Below are 14,894 nucleotides of genomic sequence, written 5' to 3' on the forward strand. Positions count from 1 at the left end.
GTCTGAGAGTACTTTAGGTGCCTTTTGGCAAACTCCAAGCAGGCTGTCATGTGCCTTTTACTGAGGAGTGGCTTCCGTCTGGCCACCATACCATAGAGGCCTGATTGGTGGAGTGCTGCAGATGGGTGTCCTTCTGGAAGATTCCCCATCTCCACAGAGAAACTCTGGAGCTCTGTGAGTGACCATCAGGTTATTGGTCACCTCCCTGACCAAGGCCCTACTCCCTTGATTGCTCAGTTTGGTACCCTTCCTCAGATCTGTGCCTCGACACAATCCTGTCTCGGAGCTCTATGGACAATTCCGTCGACCTCATGGCTTGGTTTTTGCTCTGACATGCACTGTCAACTGTGGGACCTTATATAGACAGGTGTGTGCCTTTCCAAATCATGTCCAGTCAATTGAATTTACCACAGGTGGACTCCAATCAAGTTGTAGAAACATCTCAAGGATGATCAATGGAACAGGATGCACCTGAGCTCAATTTCGAGTCTCATAGCAAAGGGGCTGAATACTTATTTAAATAAGGTATTTCTGTTTTACATTTTTTATATATTTGCACAATTTCTAAATACCCTAAAGCGAAAACAAGGTGTTTGTGGATTGATGAGGAATTTTTATTTATTTAATCAATTTTAGAATAAGGCTGTAACGTAACAAAATGTGGAAAAAGTCAAGGGGTCTGAATACTTTCCGAATGCACTGTATAAAGTATGAAACCGATTAGACTTTCTGCCAGTTGTAACCTCCATTGCAATGCACACTTACTTGACACGCATTCGTTCTACACAACTCTGGTGCTTTCGTTTCAACATTTTTGTGAACCTCTCCTACCTGCCAACTTTAGGGAGTGTCATGCTTCGCTGTGAACTGTCTCGACTTGCCAGTCGGCTTTAGGAGCGCCTTTCCCAAGCTACTCAAACAGCCTGTGAATTCCCCTGCTGTCAATTGGGTCTTTCAACACAAAATGACAGACAAAGGACTCACAGATGAGGCTGCGTCCGCAGCATGCAAAGAAGGGGAACCTATCACCCAGGTGAGTGCCACACGGATGGAGCGCACATTAAATAGAATATGTAAGCTAGCATTAATGTATCACTTATTCACAGTAGGCCTATTTTACTTGCTTGACAGTCTGTCTCAGCAAACCTGTTGTTGAGCAAGAGTCCCCCTCAGCTATGTTAGTTGTAGGCTACATAGCCAAGCCCTGTGCTCCTTTAGCAAATACCATAGGAAAGTGTTTACTAGTAGTCCTAGTTCCAGGCCTTAGAATGCCATTATTTATACAGAGTAATGTGTTGCCTCTAGTTTGAGTTCTAACTTATCTTCTAGAGTTGTAAACTGAGAACATAGCTGAGGAGGACAGGGTAAAAACATATTTTGCAATTGACCTCTCTTTCTCTCTAATTCAATTTCAGTTCAATTTCAATTTAAGGGCTTTATAGGCATGGGAAACGTATGTTTGCATTGCCAAAGCAAGTGAAATAGATAATAAACAAAAGCAAAATAAACAATAAAAAATTAACAGTAAACATTACTTACAAAAGTTCCAAAAGAATAAACACATTTCAAATGTCATATTATGTATATATAGTGTTGTAATGATGTGCAAATAGTTAAAGTACGAAATGGAAAATAAATAAACATAAATATAGGTTGTATTTACAATGGTGTTTGTTCTTCACTGGTTGCCCTTTTTTTGTGGCAACAGGTCACACATCTTGCTGCTGTGATGGCACACTGTGGTATTTCACCCAATAGACATGGGAGTTTATCAAAATTGGATTTGTTTTCAAATCCTTTGTAGGTCTGTGTAATCTGAGGGAAATATGTGTCTCTAATATATATTTGGCAGGAGGTTAGGAAGTGCAGCTCAGTTTCCACCTCATTTTGTGGGCAGTATGCACATAGCCTGTCTTCTCTTGAGAGTCAGGTCTGCCTTTGGCGGCCTTTCTCAATAGCAAGGCTATGCTCACTGAGTCTGTACATAGTCAAAGATTTCCTTAATTGTGGGTCAGTCACAATGGTCAGGTATTCTGCCACTGTGTACTCTCTGTTTGGGGCCAAAAAGCATTCTAGTTTGCTCTGTTTTTTTGTTAATTCTTTCCAATGTGTCAAGGAATTCTCTTTTTGTTTTGTCATGATTTGGTTGGGTCTAATTGTGTTGCGCTCTCTCTCTCTCGCCACCCTCTCTCTCTCTACCCCCTCTCTTGCTCACTCTGTCTCTCCCCATCACTCTCTCTGTCTCTCTCTCCCCCTGTCCCTATCTCTCTCTCCCCCTGTCCCTCTCTTTCCACCTGTCCCCCCATTTCTCTCTCTCTCACTCTCTGTCTCTCTCTGTCTCACAATCTTTCCCCGTCATTCTCTGTCTCTCTCTCTCCCCATGTCCCTCTCCCTCTCTCCACACTTGTCTCCCCCTGTCCCTCTCTCTCTCCCCTCGTCCCTTTCCCCCCTCTGTCTCAACCCGTCACACACACACACACTCTCTCCCCCCCCCCCTCTCTCCCCACCTGTCCTCTCTCTCCACCTGGCCCCCCGTTTCTCTCTCTCCCCCCCTCTCTCCCCACCTGTCCTCTCTCTCCACCTGTCCAACCGTTTCTCTCTCTCCCCCTCTCTCTCGTTCACTCTGTCTCGCTCTGTCTCCCCGTCACTCTCTGTCTCCCCGTCACTCTCTCTGTCTCTCCCCCTGTCCCTCTCTCCCCACCTGTCCCCCCCCCCCCCCTCTCTCTCTGTGTCTGTGTGTTTCCCCCTGTCTCTCCCCAGGACTACATGATGCAGCAAACCATGCTGAGGGTAAAAGACCCTCTCAAGTCTTTAGACTTCTACACTCGCATCATGGGCATGACGTGAGTCCCATACTGCTCTCTCACACTCACACACAAAGGGGTTTCAGGCCTAGTACCCTACCCCTCTAGAAGATGTCTCACTCTGTGAGTGGAACGAGGAAGGACCTAACTGAATTTGTCTAAAAGAAAGTTTCATTTTCGTTGCAAAACCTTTTCCATTTGTAGTAAATGGTTTCTATTGCTAAACGTTTTGCAAGAGAATCGGCATAATGAATACACCCCAATTGTGATTCCTATTTGCCTCAGGTTGCTGCAGAAGATAGACTTCCCATCAATGCTCTTCACACTCTACTTCCTGGGTTATGAGGAAAAGAAGGAGATCCCTACAGATGTAAAGGAGAGGACAGCATGGACTTTCTCTCGACGAGCCACCATCGAACTCACACAGTAGGCACCCCACTTAAAACCTCAGCACACACAAGCACATAGATTCCAGATCTGCTAGTCGAGCTATGAAGTGCCCTGTAAACATGGAATATAATAGAAGATGATCCAGTAACATCTAACCAGGGGTCTCCAACAGGTCGATGAGATGATCCTGTAACATCTAACCAGGGGTCTCCAACAGGTCGATGAGATGATCCTGTAACATCTAACCAGGGGTCTCCAACAGGTCGATGAGATGATCCTGTAACATCTAACCAGGGGTCTCCAACAGGTCGATGAAATTATCCTGTAACATCTAACCCAGGGGTCTCCAACAGGTCGATGAGATGATCCTGTAACATCTAACCAGGGGTCTCCAACAGGTCGATGAGATGATCCTGTAACATCTAATCCAGTGGTCTCCAACAGGTCGATGAGATGATCCTGTAACATCTAATCCAGTGGTCTCCAACAGGTCGATGAAATAATCCTGTTACATCTAACCCAGGAGTACCCAACAGGTCGATGAAATAATCCCATTACATCTAACCCAGGGGTACCCAACAGGTCGATAGCAAGCTATAAGTAGTTTGTGTGCTGTCAACGAGTAGCTCGCAAGTTGATACTGAGAAATAATCAGTAGCCTAATATTACATGATTAAATCAAATAAATAATTGTTCTAATCAAACGACAGGTTCTAGGCCCATTTATAGGGAACAGTCGAAGGCAGATAGCTTAGCACCCCGTGTTATCGGCATATATTACCTTCAACAGTGTTATCTTGTGATCAAGCCATCAATGTTTTGTGATTATTGGTGTTGTAAAAATGTTAGCCAACGGGTTATCAATTAGTAGTATTTCCACTGAAATGTCAAACATGCTATCAGCTTTTTGATAAGTGGGTTATCAAAAAACATAAGTTCCGTATTATTGGCATACGGTCCTGTCACGCCCTGACTTTAGTTATATTTGCCTTCTTTATTATTTTGTTTAGGTCAGGGTGTGACAAGGGTGGTTTGTTTAGTTTTTGTATTGTCTAGGTTTTTTTGTCTTGTCTAGGGTTTTTTGGTTATCTATGGGGATTTTGTATTGTCTAGGGGTATGTAGGTTTATGGTGGCTTGAATGGGTTCCCAATCAGAGACAGCTGTTTATCGTTGTCTCTGATTGGGGAGCCTATTTAGGTTGCCATTTGCCATGTTGGTTTTGTGGGTAGTTGTCCATGTTTAGTTGCCTGGATGCACTATGTTGGCTTCACGTGTCGGTTGGATATTTATCGTTTTGATGGCGACATCGTTAAATAAAGTATGTACGCTCAAAACGCTGCGCCTTGGACCACTCCTTTAAACGGCCGTGACAGGTCCCCAGTTATTGGCCACCTTACTATTTGGTTTAATTACAAGATATATCCGTAAAAAAAAATGTTAAAAAATGAGACACCAACCTCGTATCCAAAGTGTTTACTAGATAGTTGGCTAGCCTTCCTGTGAAAAAAAAGGGACTTGCCTGTCAACTTTTCATTGCCTAGCCCGGTGCACCCTCCTGTGGACTCTTAAAAGAATTGTCATTCACCAACAGATTCAGTGTTGTAACCAAATAATGTCTCATAATTTGTTTTACAGATGAATCTTATGTTTTGAGAAAGTAGATAACAGTTTAATATTATAATATAAATGAGTATGAATAATTTACATAAAATAAAACTTTAATTTCAGTCATGTGCATTGACAAACAATTAAAACAATGTTGGAGTTTGTGTTGCAAAGATGCACTTGGAAAGTAAAGGAAAATGGGTTGAATAAATATATATTTTTGACATGTTCAAAAAATATATATATTTAACCTTTATTTAACCAGGTAGGCAAGTTGAGAACAAGTTCTCATTTACAATTGCGACCTGGCCAAGATAAAGCAAAACAGTTCGACACATACAACAACACAGAGTTACACATGGAGTAAAACAAACATACAGTCAATAATGCAGTAGAAAAATAAGTCTATATACAATGTGAGCAAATGAGGTGAAATAAGGAAGGTAAAGGCCATGGTGGCGAAGTAAATACAATATAGCAAGTAAAACACTGGAATGGTAGATTTGCAGTGGAAGAATGTGCAAAGTAGAAATAGAAATAATGGGGTGCAAAGGAGCAAAATAAATAAATACAGTAGGGGAAGAGGTAGTTGTTTGGGCTAAATTATAGATGGGCTATGTACAGGTGCAGTAATCTGTGAGCTTCTCTGACAGCTGGTGCTTAAAGCTAGTGAGGGAGATAAGTGTTTCCAGTTTCAGAGATTTTTGTAGTTCGTTCCAGTCATTGGCAGCAGAGAACTGGAAGGAGAGGCGGCCAAAGGAGGAATTGGTTTTGGGGGTGACCAGAGAGATATACCTGCTGGAGCGCATAAATAATTTTATATGAAAACAAACAAAACAATTAAATCTCGATCTCCATCCCTATCTTGTCACAAAAATTTGAATAGAAAATTATCCAACCAGAATGAAAATGTTTGTTTTGTTTTTTGGTAGATACAGTACTACACCAGAGAATTTTCATCCTCTGGTGCAAGCGATGTGGGTGGTACACTGCGACAACCATGGGTCAACCGGCCGCTCAGCCTGTCCGCCCGGGTCTACCGAGGTACACCATGCACCTTGGTAGATAAGAGAATAAAACTGTTACTAGCAGATGAAATGTGCATACACGTGGTAATCTCCTAAAAACAAAAGATGCCTAACATTGGCAGCCTGGCGGATAGCCATCCCTGCCCCGCAGTCCTCCACTGCATGGAACATGTCCACCTCACTCCACTGTTTCCTCTTGACTTTCTCCATGCTGTGGTGGTAAATACATGTAGCTAAATAACTTGGCATACTATACACATTTTAGAAAGATAACTCAATCTGAATATGTATAAACATTTACACTTCAAAGTTAAGGCAATTGAAAGGTGATGAACGTTTTCACAATAACTGAAAGTGTACCCACGTTTTTTATTTGATGATATCTGTAATGAAAATTGTCCCAATTAGTTTAATATTGATGCATACATTATAACACTTGACTAAATACTACCTCTATGTAACGTTAGCTGTTGTAAAATGAAACATAGCCTACAGTGATAAAACGCCCCCGTCAGAGGACTCTAATTTTCATACGGTAAAGCTTGACAACTTTCAGTTGTTTTCGTGATATGTATTATCTAAAGCTTAAAATGTCTTTCCTTTTTGCTTACTTAGCAGTTCTATCAACATTTAGCAACCAAGCTAGCAACAACATTAGCAAATCCGTTAGCTATATTTCAGAGGTAAAAAATTGAATATTAATGAATGACGTGTTGTCTGTCGCGCATTCGAATTGTACGATATACAGCGTGTCCCACAAAATGTGTATACATATTACTTTTTTGAAAACTCTCAAAACCTAACTTACATAAATTGCAATAAAAATCGGTGGTCAGTTAGCTACAAGGGTGTCTTCAGTTAGCTAGAAGGGTATCGTTCATTTAAATGTTGAGCTCGAGGTGATTTAGTCCTCCAACCGCTAGAGAGTGTCCGATGTTGGGGGAAAATTAGCTATAACATATGAAAAAGTATAGAAGTTTGCTTGTTTGAAACAGGTATAACGTTACTGTCAAATACATTACTCCTACCGGACAGATAGTAGTGATGGGCATTCCGACTCTTTCGGCTCAGCTCACCAAAAAGAGCCGTCTCTTTTGGTTCTCAGACTGCTCTTTAAAAAAAATACGTTTTGTATTTTTTCAAGTCAAACAGTTTGCGATAGTTTGATTATAATTGGTGTTAAAACAGTTCTAATTAAATTATTAAATGAAATCATACTCTAACTTAACCACAATGTATTTAAAAATGCATTGGTTTGTTATGAAACATAATGCTATTAAACATGTGCATTTAAAGTAGAACTTTTGAATGTATATAAACAAAGTGCATATAAATGTAACAATTCAAAACGAGTACAATCTGAACAACATAATAATAGAATATTGCACCATATCAAAGACAAATAAATAACAATGTGCAAAACTGCAGCATCCCACTTAAAACATTAAACTGGTCCCTCTTTGCTCTCTCTTCTTTATTGCCATGTTATAACCAGCAGCACACAGCAATGCTGACCATATTTAGCTTTTATGATAGATTTTGTATTCAGAAATGCAAGCTGCCTCAAGCTGATGCGGTTTCTTCTCTCAATAATTATTTGTCCCGTTTTCGAGAAGACCCTCTCAGAGGGAACGGATGTGGCCACTATGCAGAGTCTCCCTGTCATGACTTTAGTAAGCCGTGGGTAGACAGAGGCCTTGTTCTTCCACCAGGGGCTCCTCCAAATAGGATCGGACCTGCATTATGGCGTCTGCTGAGGGATTCCTTTGTGCTGCATCTCCAGTTGCTCTCTCGTCAAACAGCATCCAAACAGCAGACGTTTGTGGCACTACTGCTGGTGCTTCTGCTCCCTCTTCTTCCTGTTGCTCTGGTGCCTGAGCCAGCTGACTGCTGGGGCTGTCCCTCCCTGCTACTGAGGTTATTCTTTGAAGAGCCTCATCAATCGCTCTGGCATCACTGAAGGCTAACTTCTTAAACCTGGGGTCAAGTGCAGTGGTTTCTGATAGCACGTGATTATATTCCATTCTGTGGAACTTTCTGTCCATTGATGAATATAGAGTGCCCATCAACTCTGTCACATGTCCTATGGTTACATTTGCTTCACTCTGGCGGCTGGCTGTGATTCGCTGCAGACCCTTACACAGGAGTATCATTTTTGAGGCTGTCACATAGCTGAAAAAAGATAACAGTAACTTATTAGTTCAGGTTCATGTTTTGTCTATTGATACTACATTCTCATCTACTACTCATATACATATATAATACTGGATTAAATAATGATGTAGTAATAACTGCTTATGTACCTCTCTTCACTGATCTCCACAGTGACCTGCTCAAAGGGTTCCAGGACTCTGCACACCTCCTCCACCACCTCCCATTCCTATTGGGTCAGAGCATCAACAGGTGCATTGACAATGGCCAGGGTAGAGATGATGGCATCCTTTGACTCAAGAAACCGCTTCAACATATAAAATGTTGAATTCCACCTTGTAGTGCAGTCTTGATTGTTTAGGCCTCAGCTCAGGCATCCCCATCTGGCGTTGTGTAGACTTTCGTTTTTCAGCACCTACTGTGCTCAGGTGGAAGTATTCCACAGCTGCTTTCACTTTGTCCACAGTGGGCTTCATCACCTTCAGAGCATCTCTTACAATGAGGTTGATTGTGTGGGCAAGACATGGATGATGGGTCCATTTTTAAATTTTCATGACTTTGGTTATGTTAGCTGCATTGTCGCTAACACAACAGACCACTTTTCCATCTACTTGCCATTCTCTGCCACTCTCAGCAGTTCCTCTGCCAAGTTCTCTGAGGTGTGTCTGTCGCTGAACTGAAAGCAGTCCAGAAGACAGCTAGACATCGAAAAATCTTCAATGAAGTGACATGTAACCGACATGTAAGAAGTGGTTACCCTTGATGTCCAGCAGTCAGTGGTAAGGCAAACTGCAGTAGTTTTTTGGACTCTTTCCCGCACTGAAGCCTGTGCGCTCTCGTATAGTTGTGGAATAAGTACTTTTGAAAGGGTTTTCCTGCTTGGAATTGTGTACATTGGATTTAGACAATTGCTATAATTTCTAAAACCTCTGTCCTCCACGATCGAAAATGGCTGGAAATCGGTGGCAATCATTTTAGCCAATGCAATATCAATTTGGCCTTGTTTTGCTACAGACATAGACTTTGGCGTAAACTGGTCCATAGAAGACTGCGTTGCTGTGGGTATCGGAGTTGGCCTACTTGACTGAGTGGATACATCTCCACGTGTGAAGGTGCTGGCTCCACCACTATCACTAGCAGGCCCGCTAGTTTCTCGAAGCTCCGCTACAGCTAGCTTCACAGTTGGGTGCACAGTTCGCATATGCTGGTGTTGTCACACCCTGATCAGTTTCACCTGTCCTCGTTATTGTCTCCACCCCCTCCAGGTGTCACTTATTTTCCCCAGTGTATTTATCTCTGTGTTTCCTGTCTCTCTGTGCCAGTTCATCTTGTATGTTACTCAAGTCAACCAGCGTGTTTTTCCCGTAATCCTTTTGCTATTCTCTTTTTGATAGTCCTCCCAGTTTTGACCCCTGCCTGACTCTGGACTTCTTTCCCGCCTGCCTTATCATCCTGCCTGGCCTAACCTTGATTCTGCTTGCCCTTCGGTACCTTTTGGTCTGAACTGGTTTTGACTGTCCACGACCATTCTCTTGCCTTCCCCTATTGGATTAATAAATATTGTAAGACTCCAACCATCTGCCTCCTGTGTCTGCATCTGGGTCTCGCCTTGTGTCATGATAGGTGTAGGTTGTGCGTAGAACCGGCTTTATATGAGATTTTGTTTTGGCAAATTCTACACTGTGCTCTAACATTGTCTACGTTATTAAAATGCATCCAAATGCTACTGTGCTTCCGACTCATTTTCCAGCTGTTGTTTTCACAGCTGTCCTTCCTCTCTCTCCTCGGCTGCTAAGTGTGTGACTGTGAGTTGGCTCGGCCCTCCCTCACGCATCTTTGGTTCATTGGTTGACACTGCGTGTCTGATTGACAGGAACAACAGGTGAAGCTGTTAGTCTGAGCAGACAGTCAAAACAAATGTGTGTGCACTTGAGCATTTAGACCTATTTTATATATCTTTTTTGTTCTTTGAATTAGTTAATTCTATTCATTTAAATCTTTTGATTATTCATATCTTAATTTTTATTTTATTTTTATAAATAGATTTGGCTCTTCTGATATGCCGGCTCTTTGTAGGCCTACTTCAACACGTGTCATGGCTATCTGTTAGTGATGGGTCGTTCGCTAACGAGCCGGCTCTTGAAGGTGAATGTTAGGAGCCGGGTCGTTAGCGAACGACCCATCACTAACAGATAGCCATGACACGTGTTGAAGTAGGCCTACAACAGTGCTTTCAGAGACTTGACCGAGTTCACATAAATACTGAACAACTGAAAACAAAAGACATTACTGCATTGGCAAAACTTGATCAAACTTATATAAATAATGTCACGATCGTCGTAACCATACTCAGACCAAAGCGCAGTGCGATATGGGTTCCACATGATTATTCAATGAAACGCACAAAAACAATAAAGAACAAACGAAACGTGATGTTCTGGAGTGCTCGCAGGCAACAACACAAAAACAAGATCCCACAAAAAAACAGTGGGGAAATGGCTGCCTAAATATGATCCCCAATCAGAGACAACGCTTAACAGCTGCCTCAGATTGGGAACCATACCAGGCCAACATAGAAATAAAACAACCTAGATTACCCACCCTAGTCACACCCTGACCTAACCAAAATAGAGAATAAAAAGGCTCTCTATGGTCAGGGCGTGACAAATAAATAAAAACTGATAGGGAAACAAACAAATCTTATTACACCATAGCCCAAACATTTCTCAAGGCTGCATGTCGTCTGAGATTCCCAAAGATTGGAAAGCAGCTGCGGTCATCCCCCTCTTCAAAGGGGGGGACACTCTTGACCCAAACTGCTACAGACCTATATCTATCCTACCCTGCCTTTCTAAGGTCTTCGAAAGCCAAGTCAACAAACAGATTACCGACCATTTCGAATCCCACCATACCTTCTCCGCTATGCAATCTGGTTTCAGAGCTGGTCATGGGTGCACCTCAGCCACGCTCAAGGTCCTAAACAATATCTTAACCGCCATCGATAAGAAACAATACTGTGCAGCCGTATTCATTGACCTGGCCAAGGCTTTCTACTCTGTCAATCACCACATCCTCATCGGCAGACTCGACAGCCTTGGTTTCTCAAATGATTGCCTCGCCTGGTTCACCAACTACTTCTCTGATAGAGTTCAGTGTGTCAAATCGGAGGGTCTGTTGTCCGGGCCTCTGGCAGTCTCTATGGGGGTGCCACAGGGTTCAATTCTTGGACCGACTCTTTTCTCTGTATACATCAATGATCTCGCTCTTGCTGCTGGTGAGTCTCTGATCCACCTCTACGCAGACGACACCATTCTGTATACTTCTGGCCCTTCTTTGGACACTGTGTTAACAACCCTCCAGGCGAGCTTTAATGCCATGCAACTCTCCTTCCGTGGCCTCCAATTGCTCTTAAATACAAGTAAAACTAAATGCATGCTCTTCAACCGATCGCTGCCTGCACCTGCCCGCCTGTCCAACATCACTACTCTGGACGGCTCTGACTTAGAATATGTGGACAACTACAAATACCTAGGTGTCTGGTTAGACTATAAGCTCTCCTTACAGACTCACATCAAACATCTCCAATCCAAAGTTAAATCTAGAATTGGCTTCCTATTCCGCAACAAAGCATCCTTCACTCATGCTGCCAAACATACCCTTGTAAAACTGACCATCCTACCAATCTTTGACTTCGGTGATGTCATTTACAAAATAGCCTCCAATACCCTACTCAATAAATTGGATGCAGTCTATCACAGTGCCATCCGTTTTGTCACCAAAGCCCCATATACTACCCACCACTGCGACCTGTACGCTCTCGTTGGCTGGCCCTCGCTTCATACTCGTCGCCAAACCCACTGGCTCCAGGTCATCTACAAGACCCTGCTAGGTAAAGTCCCCCCTTATCTCAGCTCGCTGGTGACCATAGCAGCACCCACCTGTAGCACGCGCTCCAGCAGGTATATCTCTCTGGTCACCCCCAAAATCAATTCTTCCTTTGGCCGCCTCTCCTTCCAGTTCTCTGCTGCCAATGACTGGAACGAACTACAAAAATCACTGAAACTGGAAACACTTATCTCCCTCACTAGCTTTAAGCACCAGCTGTCAGAGCAGCTCACAGATTACTGCACCTGTACATAGCCCATCTATAATTTAGCACAAACAACTACCTCTTTCCCTACTGTATTTATTTATTTATTTTGCTCCTTTGCACCCCATTATTTCTATTTCTACTTTGCACATTCTTCCACTGCAAATCAACCATTCCAGTGTTTTACTTGCTATATTGTATTTACTTCGCCACCATAGCCTTTTTTTTGCCTTCACCTCCCTTATCTCACCTCACTTGCTCACATTGTATATAGACTTATTTTCTACTGTATTATTGACTGTATGTTTGTTTTACTCCATGTGTAACTCTGTGTTGTTGTATGTGTCGAACTGCTTTGCTTTATCTTGGCCAGGTCGCAATTGTAAATGAGAACTTGTTCTCAACTTGCCTACCTGGTTAAATAAAGGTGAAATAAAAAATTATATATATTTTTTCATATAATGGTTGTGCTCACAAAGACTTGCACAGACTCTACACTGGACATTCAGGACAAAGCCAGAGAGGAAGAAGCAAAGCGAGAGGGTTTACTCCGCCCAAAAATTTGACAATGAAAGTAAGACCACAAAGTGAGAAATTTTTGTATGACAACCAATTTGGGAAACGATGTAATTGCTAATTTGCTACCTGAGGCTTATTTGATCGAATACAAGTTTCGTGATGGATAGGTTGTTACGAATGTACTGATATAAGTGGACGCATGTGGCATTTCGGCAACAATACTACTTTATATCAGAGTTGTACATGTAGTTAATTCAAATATTTGTAATGTTTTTATTTAACCAGGCAAGTCAGTTAAGAGCAACATTTTATTTACAATGCTGGCCCACCGGGGAACGGTTGGTTAACTGCCTTGTCCAGGGGTAGAACAACAGATTTTTTACCTTGTCAGCTCAGGGATTCGATCCAGCAACCTTTCGGTTACTGACCCAACGCTCTAACCACTAGACTACCTGCTGGGGTGAATGATGGCCCTGGCTAGAATGGTCCTACCCCATCTCGCCTCCTCCAGCCTGCTATCTATCTTTTTGGACATGTATTTCCATTGTTAGAGCGGTCACTCGACTATCTTATAATAGAACATTTTTGACAAAGCTCTTATCTGAGCAGGTTTAAGAAGGGGTGCTTCATGTGATTCATGTTTTTTTGTATTACATACATTCTTCGAAATTCACAACAAAATGACATTAGCTGATGAAGATTATCTCATAGAACAAAACGTATAAGATTCCACGGACCTTATTTTCGGCATTTATCCAAAAACCTTAACCCATTAATTTTCCTCATAGGCTTTGTCCAACGAACCATGGCGGATTTGGTGTCTAGAAAAGACGCCATCAATATTTCTCTCTTATTCCTGTTTAATGTTCTTCACTAATTACTTTCTCCTCAGAAACATGGACCGAAACTATGGCTCCTACCCTGTCACAATACCATGATGGTGAAGATGATATACTGTATTTCTCACTTGACTTTTCTCTCTTCTCACTTCTCTGTTCTCTATAAGCAACTGGGGCTCTGAGTCAGATGAAAAATTATCTCTTCACAACGGAAACTCTGAACCGAGGGGTTTTGGTGAGAAAACGATATGATCTTTTAATTCAACATTTGAATGTGGTACAGCCGTTGTGTTTTTCAACCATGAGACAATTCCACATGATTTAAATTGTCCCACTCCACTTTCTCTATCATGCAGGGCACATCGGCATTGCTGTACCTGATGTTTATGCAGCCTGCAAAGTATTTGAAGAACAAGGAGTAACATTTGTTAAGAAACCGGATGATGGTATATTTTTCCCTTTTCTTTTCCCTCTCTCACATTATTTTGTGTTTATGTTTAGGGTCTCTGAAAAACAAATTTGTGTATAGAGTACATTACAGTTGACTAGTCATCTGTATCAGGCTGTTTCATTTGTATTTTCTCAATTTGTAAATGTAACATTCTATTGTATTTTTCCACACAGGTAAAATGAAGGGAGTGGCCTTCATACAGGATCCTGATGGATACTGGATTGAAATTTTGAGCCCAAACAACATGTTCTCCTTAACATCATAGGGAGACAAACTGGGCCAGCACAAACTTACTGGGTTCGGAAAAAGGATGTGACATAAAAATAAGAGTGAAACTGAATAAGGTAACAAAGGGGGTTATGTGAGGAAATTAAGAAGTGAAGATGGAGTTTTTGCTTACGATTGGTATCACATGCAGGCTCCCGCGGTACTATGGACACTCAAGACAAAGGATGGGATAGCCGTAATATAAAGAGACAACACTGCAATAACATCTGGTAAAAATGTGTATGTGACCAATAAAATTTGATTTGAGATGTTTGGATGGGACAAACTGACAATGAAGATGACCAGGGTAAATAACTGCTCCTAATGTGGTCTGACTGAGATCGGGATAATATCAGCCTGGTCAACATATTTGCAATAAACAGATGTGGATCATCCTCGTATTTTCAATTCCTCTGTCTTTCTATTCAAATTGTAAAGGTTTAACCAACGAGACCACTCAGCCTATTTATTTGGCTGAACATTAGAATTTGGAGCAGTAATCCCCTTGGATTTAACAACAAACAGATAACCAAGGTTGTCTCGTCAGCACCATTTCCACAGTAAAATATGAGTGACCGTGGAAAATAAGGTTTGCAGAAAACCATAGCTGCTGAAAGAAGTAACCATAGCATCAGTAGGTCTTATATATATACATATATACACACACACAATACTGTTCAAAAGTTTGGGGTCACTTAGAAATGTCCTTGTTTTTGAAAGAAAGCACCATTTTTGTCCATTAAAATAAC

The 14,894-nt window shown here is 41.9% G+C and overlaps 1 protein-coding gene across 1 annotated transcript; it reads left to right on the plus strand.

Moving 5' to 3' along the window:
* The first annotated feature begins 734 nt into the window (after positions 1 to 734).
* On the plus strand, positions 735 to 14,546 carry LOC139582616 (lactoylglutathione lyase-like). Its single transcript, XM_071412760.1, has 6 exons — positions 735 to 1,033; positions 2,761 to 2,843; positions 3,090 to 3,230; positions 13,595 to 13,662; positions 13,784 to 13,873; positions 14,052 to 14,546. Exons 1-6 carry the CDS (start codon positions 965 to 967, stop codon positions 14,141 to 14,143), a joined length of 543 nt encoding a protein of 180 aa, XP_071268861.1. The 5' UTR covers positions 735 to 964; the 3' UTR covers positions 14,144 to 14,546.
* The last annotated feature ends 348 nt before the right edge of the window (positions 14,547 to 14,894 follow it).

Source organism: Salvelinus alpinus, chromosome 8 (assembly GCF_045679555.1).
Source record: "Salvelinus alpinus chromosome 8, SLU_Salpinus.1, whole genome shotgun sequence".
Taxonomy (NCBI): Eukaryota; Metazoa; Chordata; class Actinopteri; order Salmoniformes; family Salmonidae; genus Salvelinus; species Salvelinus alpinus.

Coding starts and splice junctions, on each gene's coding strand:
- LOC139582616 (XM_071412760.1), top strand. CDS start 965: ATGACAGACAAAGGACTCACAGATGAGGCTGCGTCCGCAGCATGCAAA. Junction 2,844..3,089: donor ACTCGCATCATGGGCATGAC/GTGAGTCCCATA, acceptor TATTTGCCTCAG/GTTGCTGCAGAAGATAGACT. Junction 13,663..13,783: donor CTCTGAACCGAGGGGTTTTG/GTGAGAAAACGA, acceptor TCTATCATGCAG/GGCACATCGGCATTGCTGTA.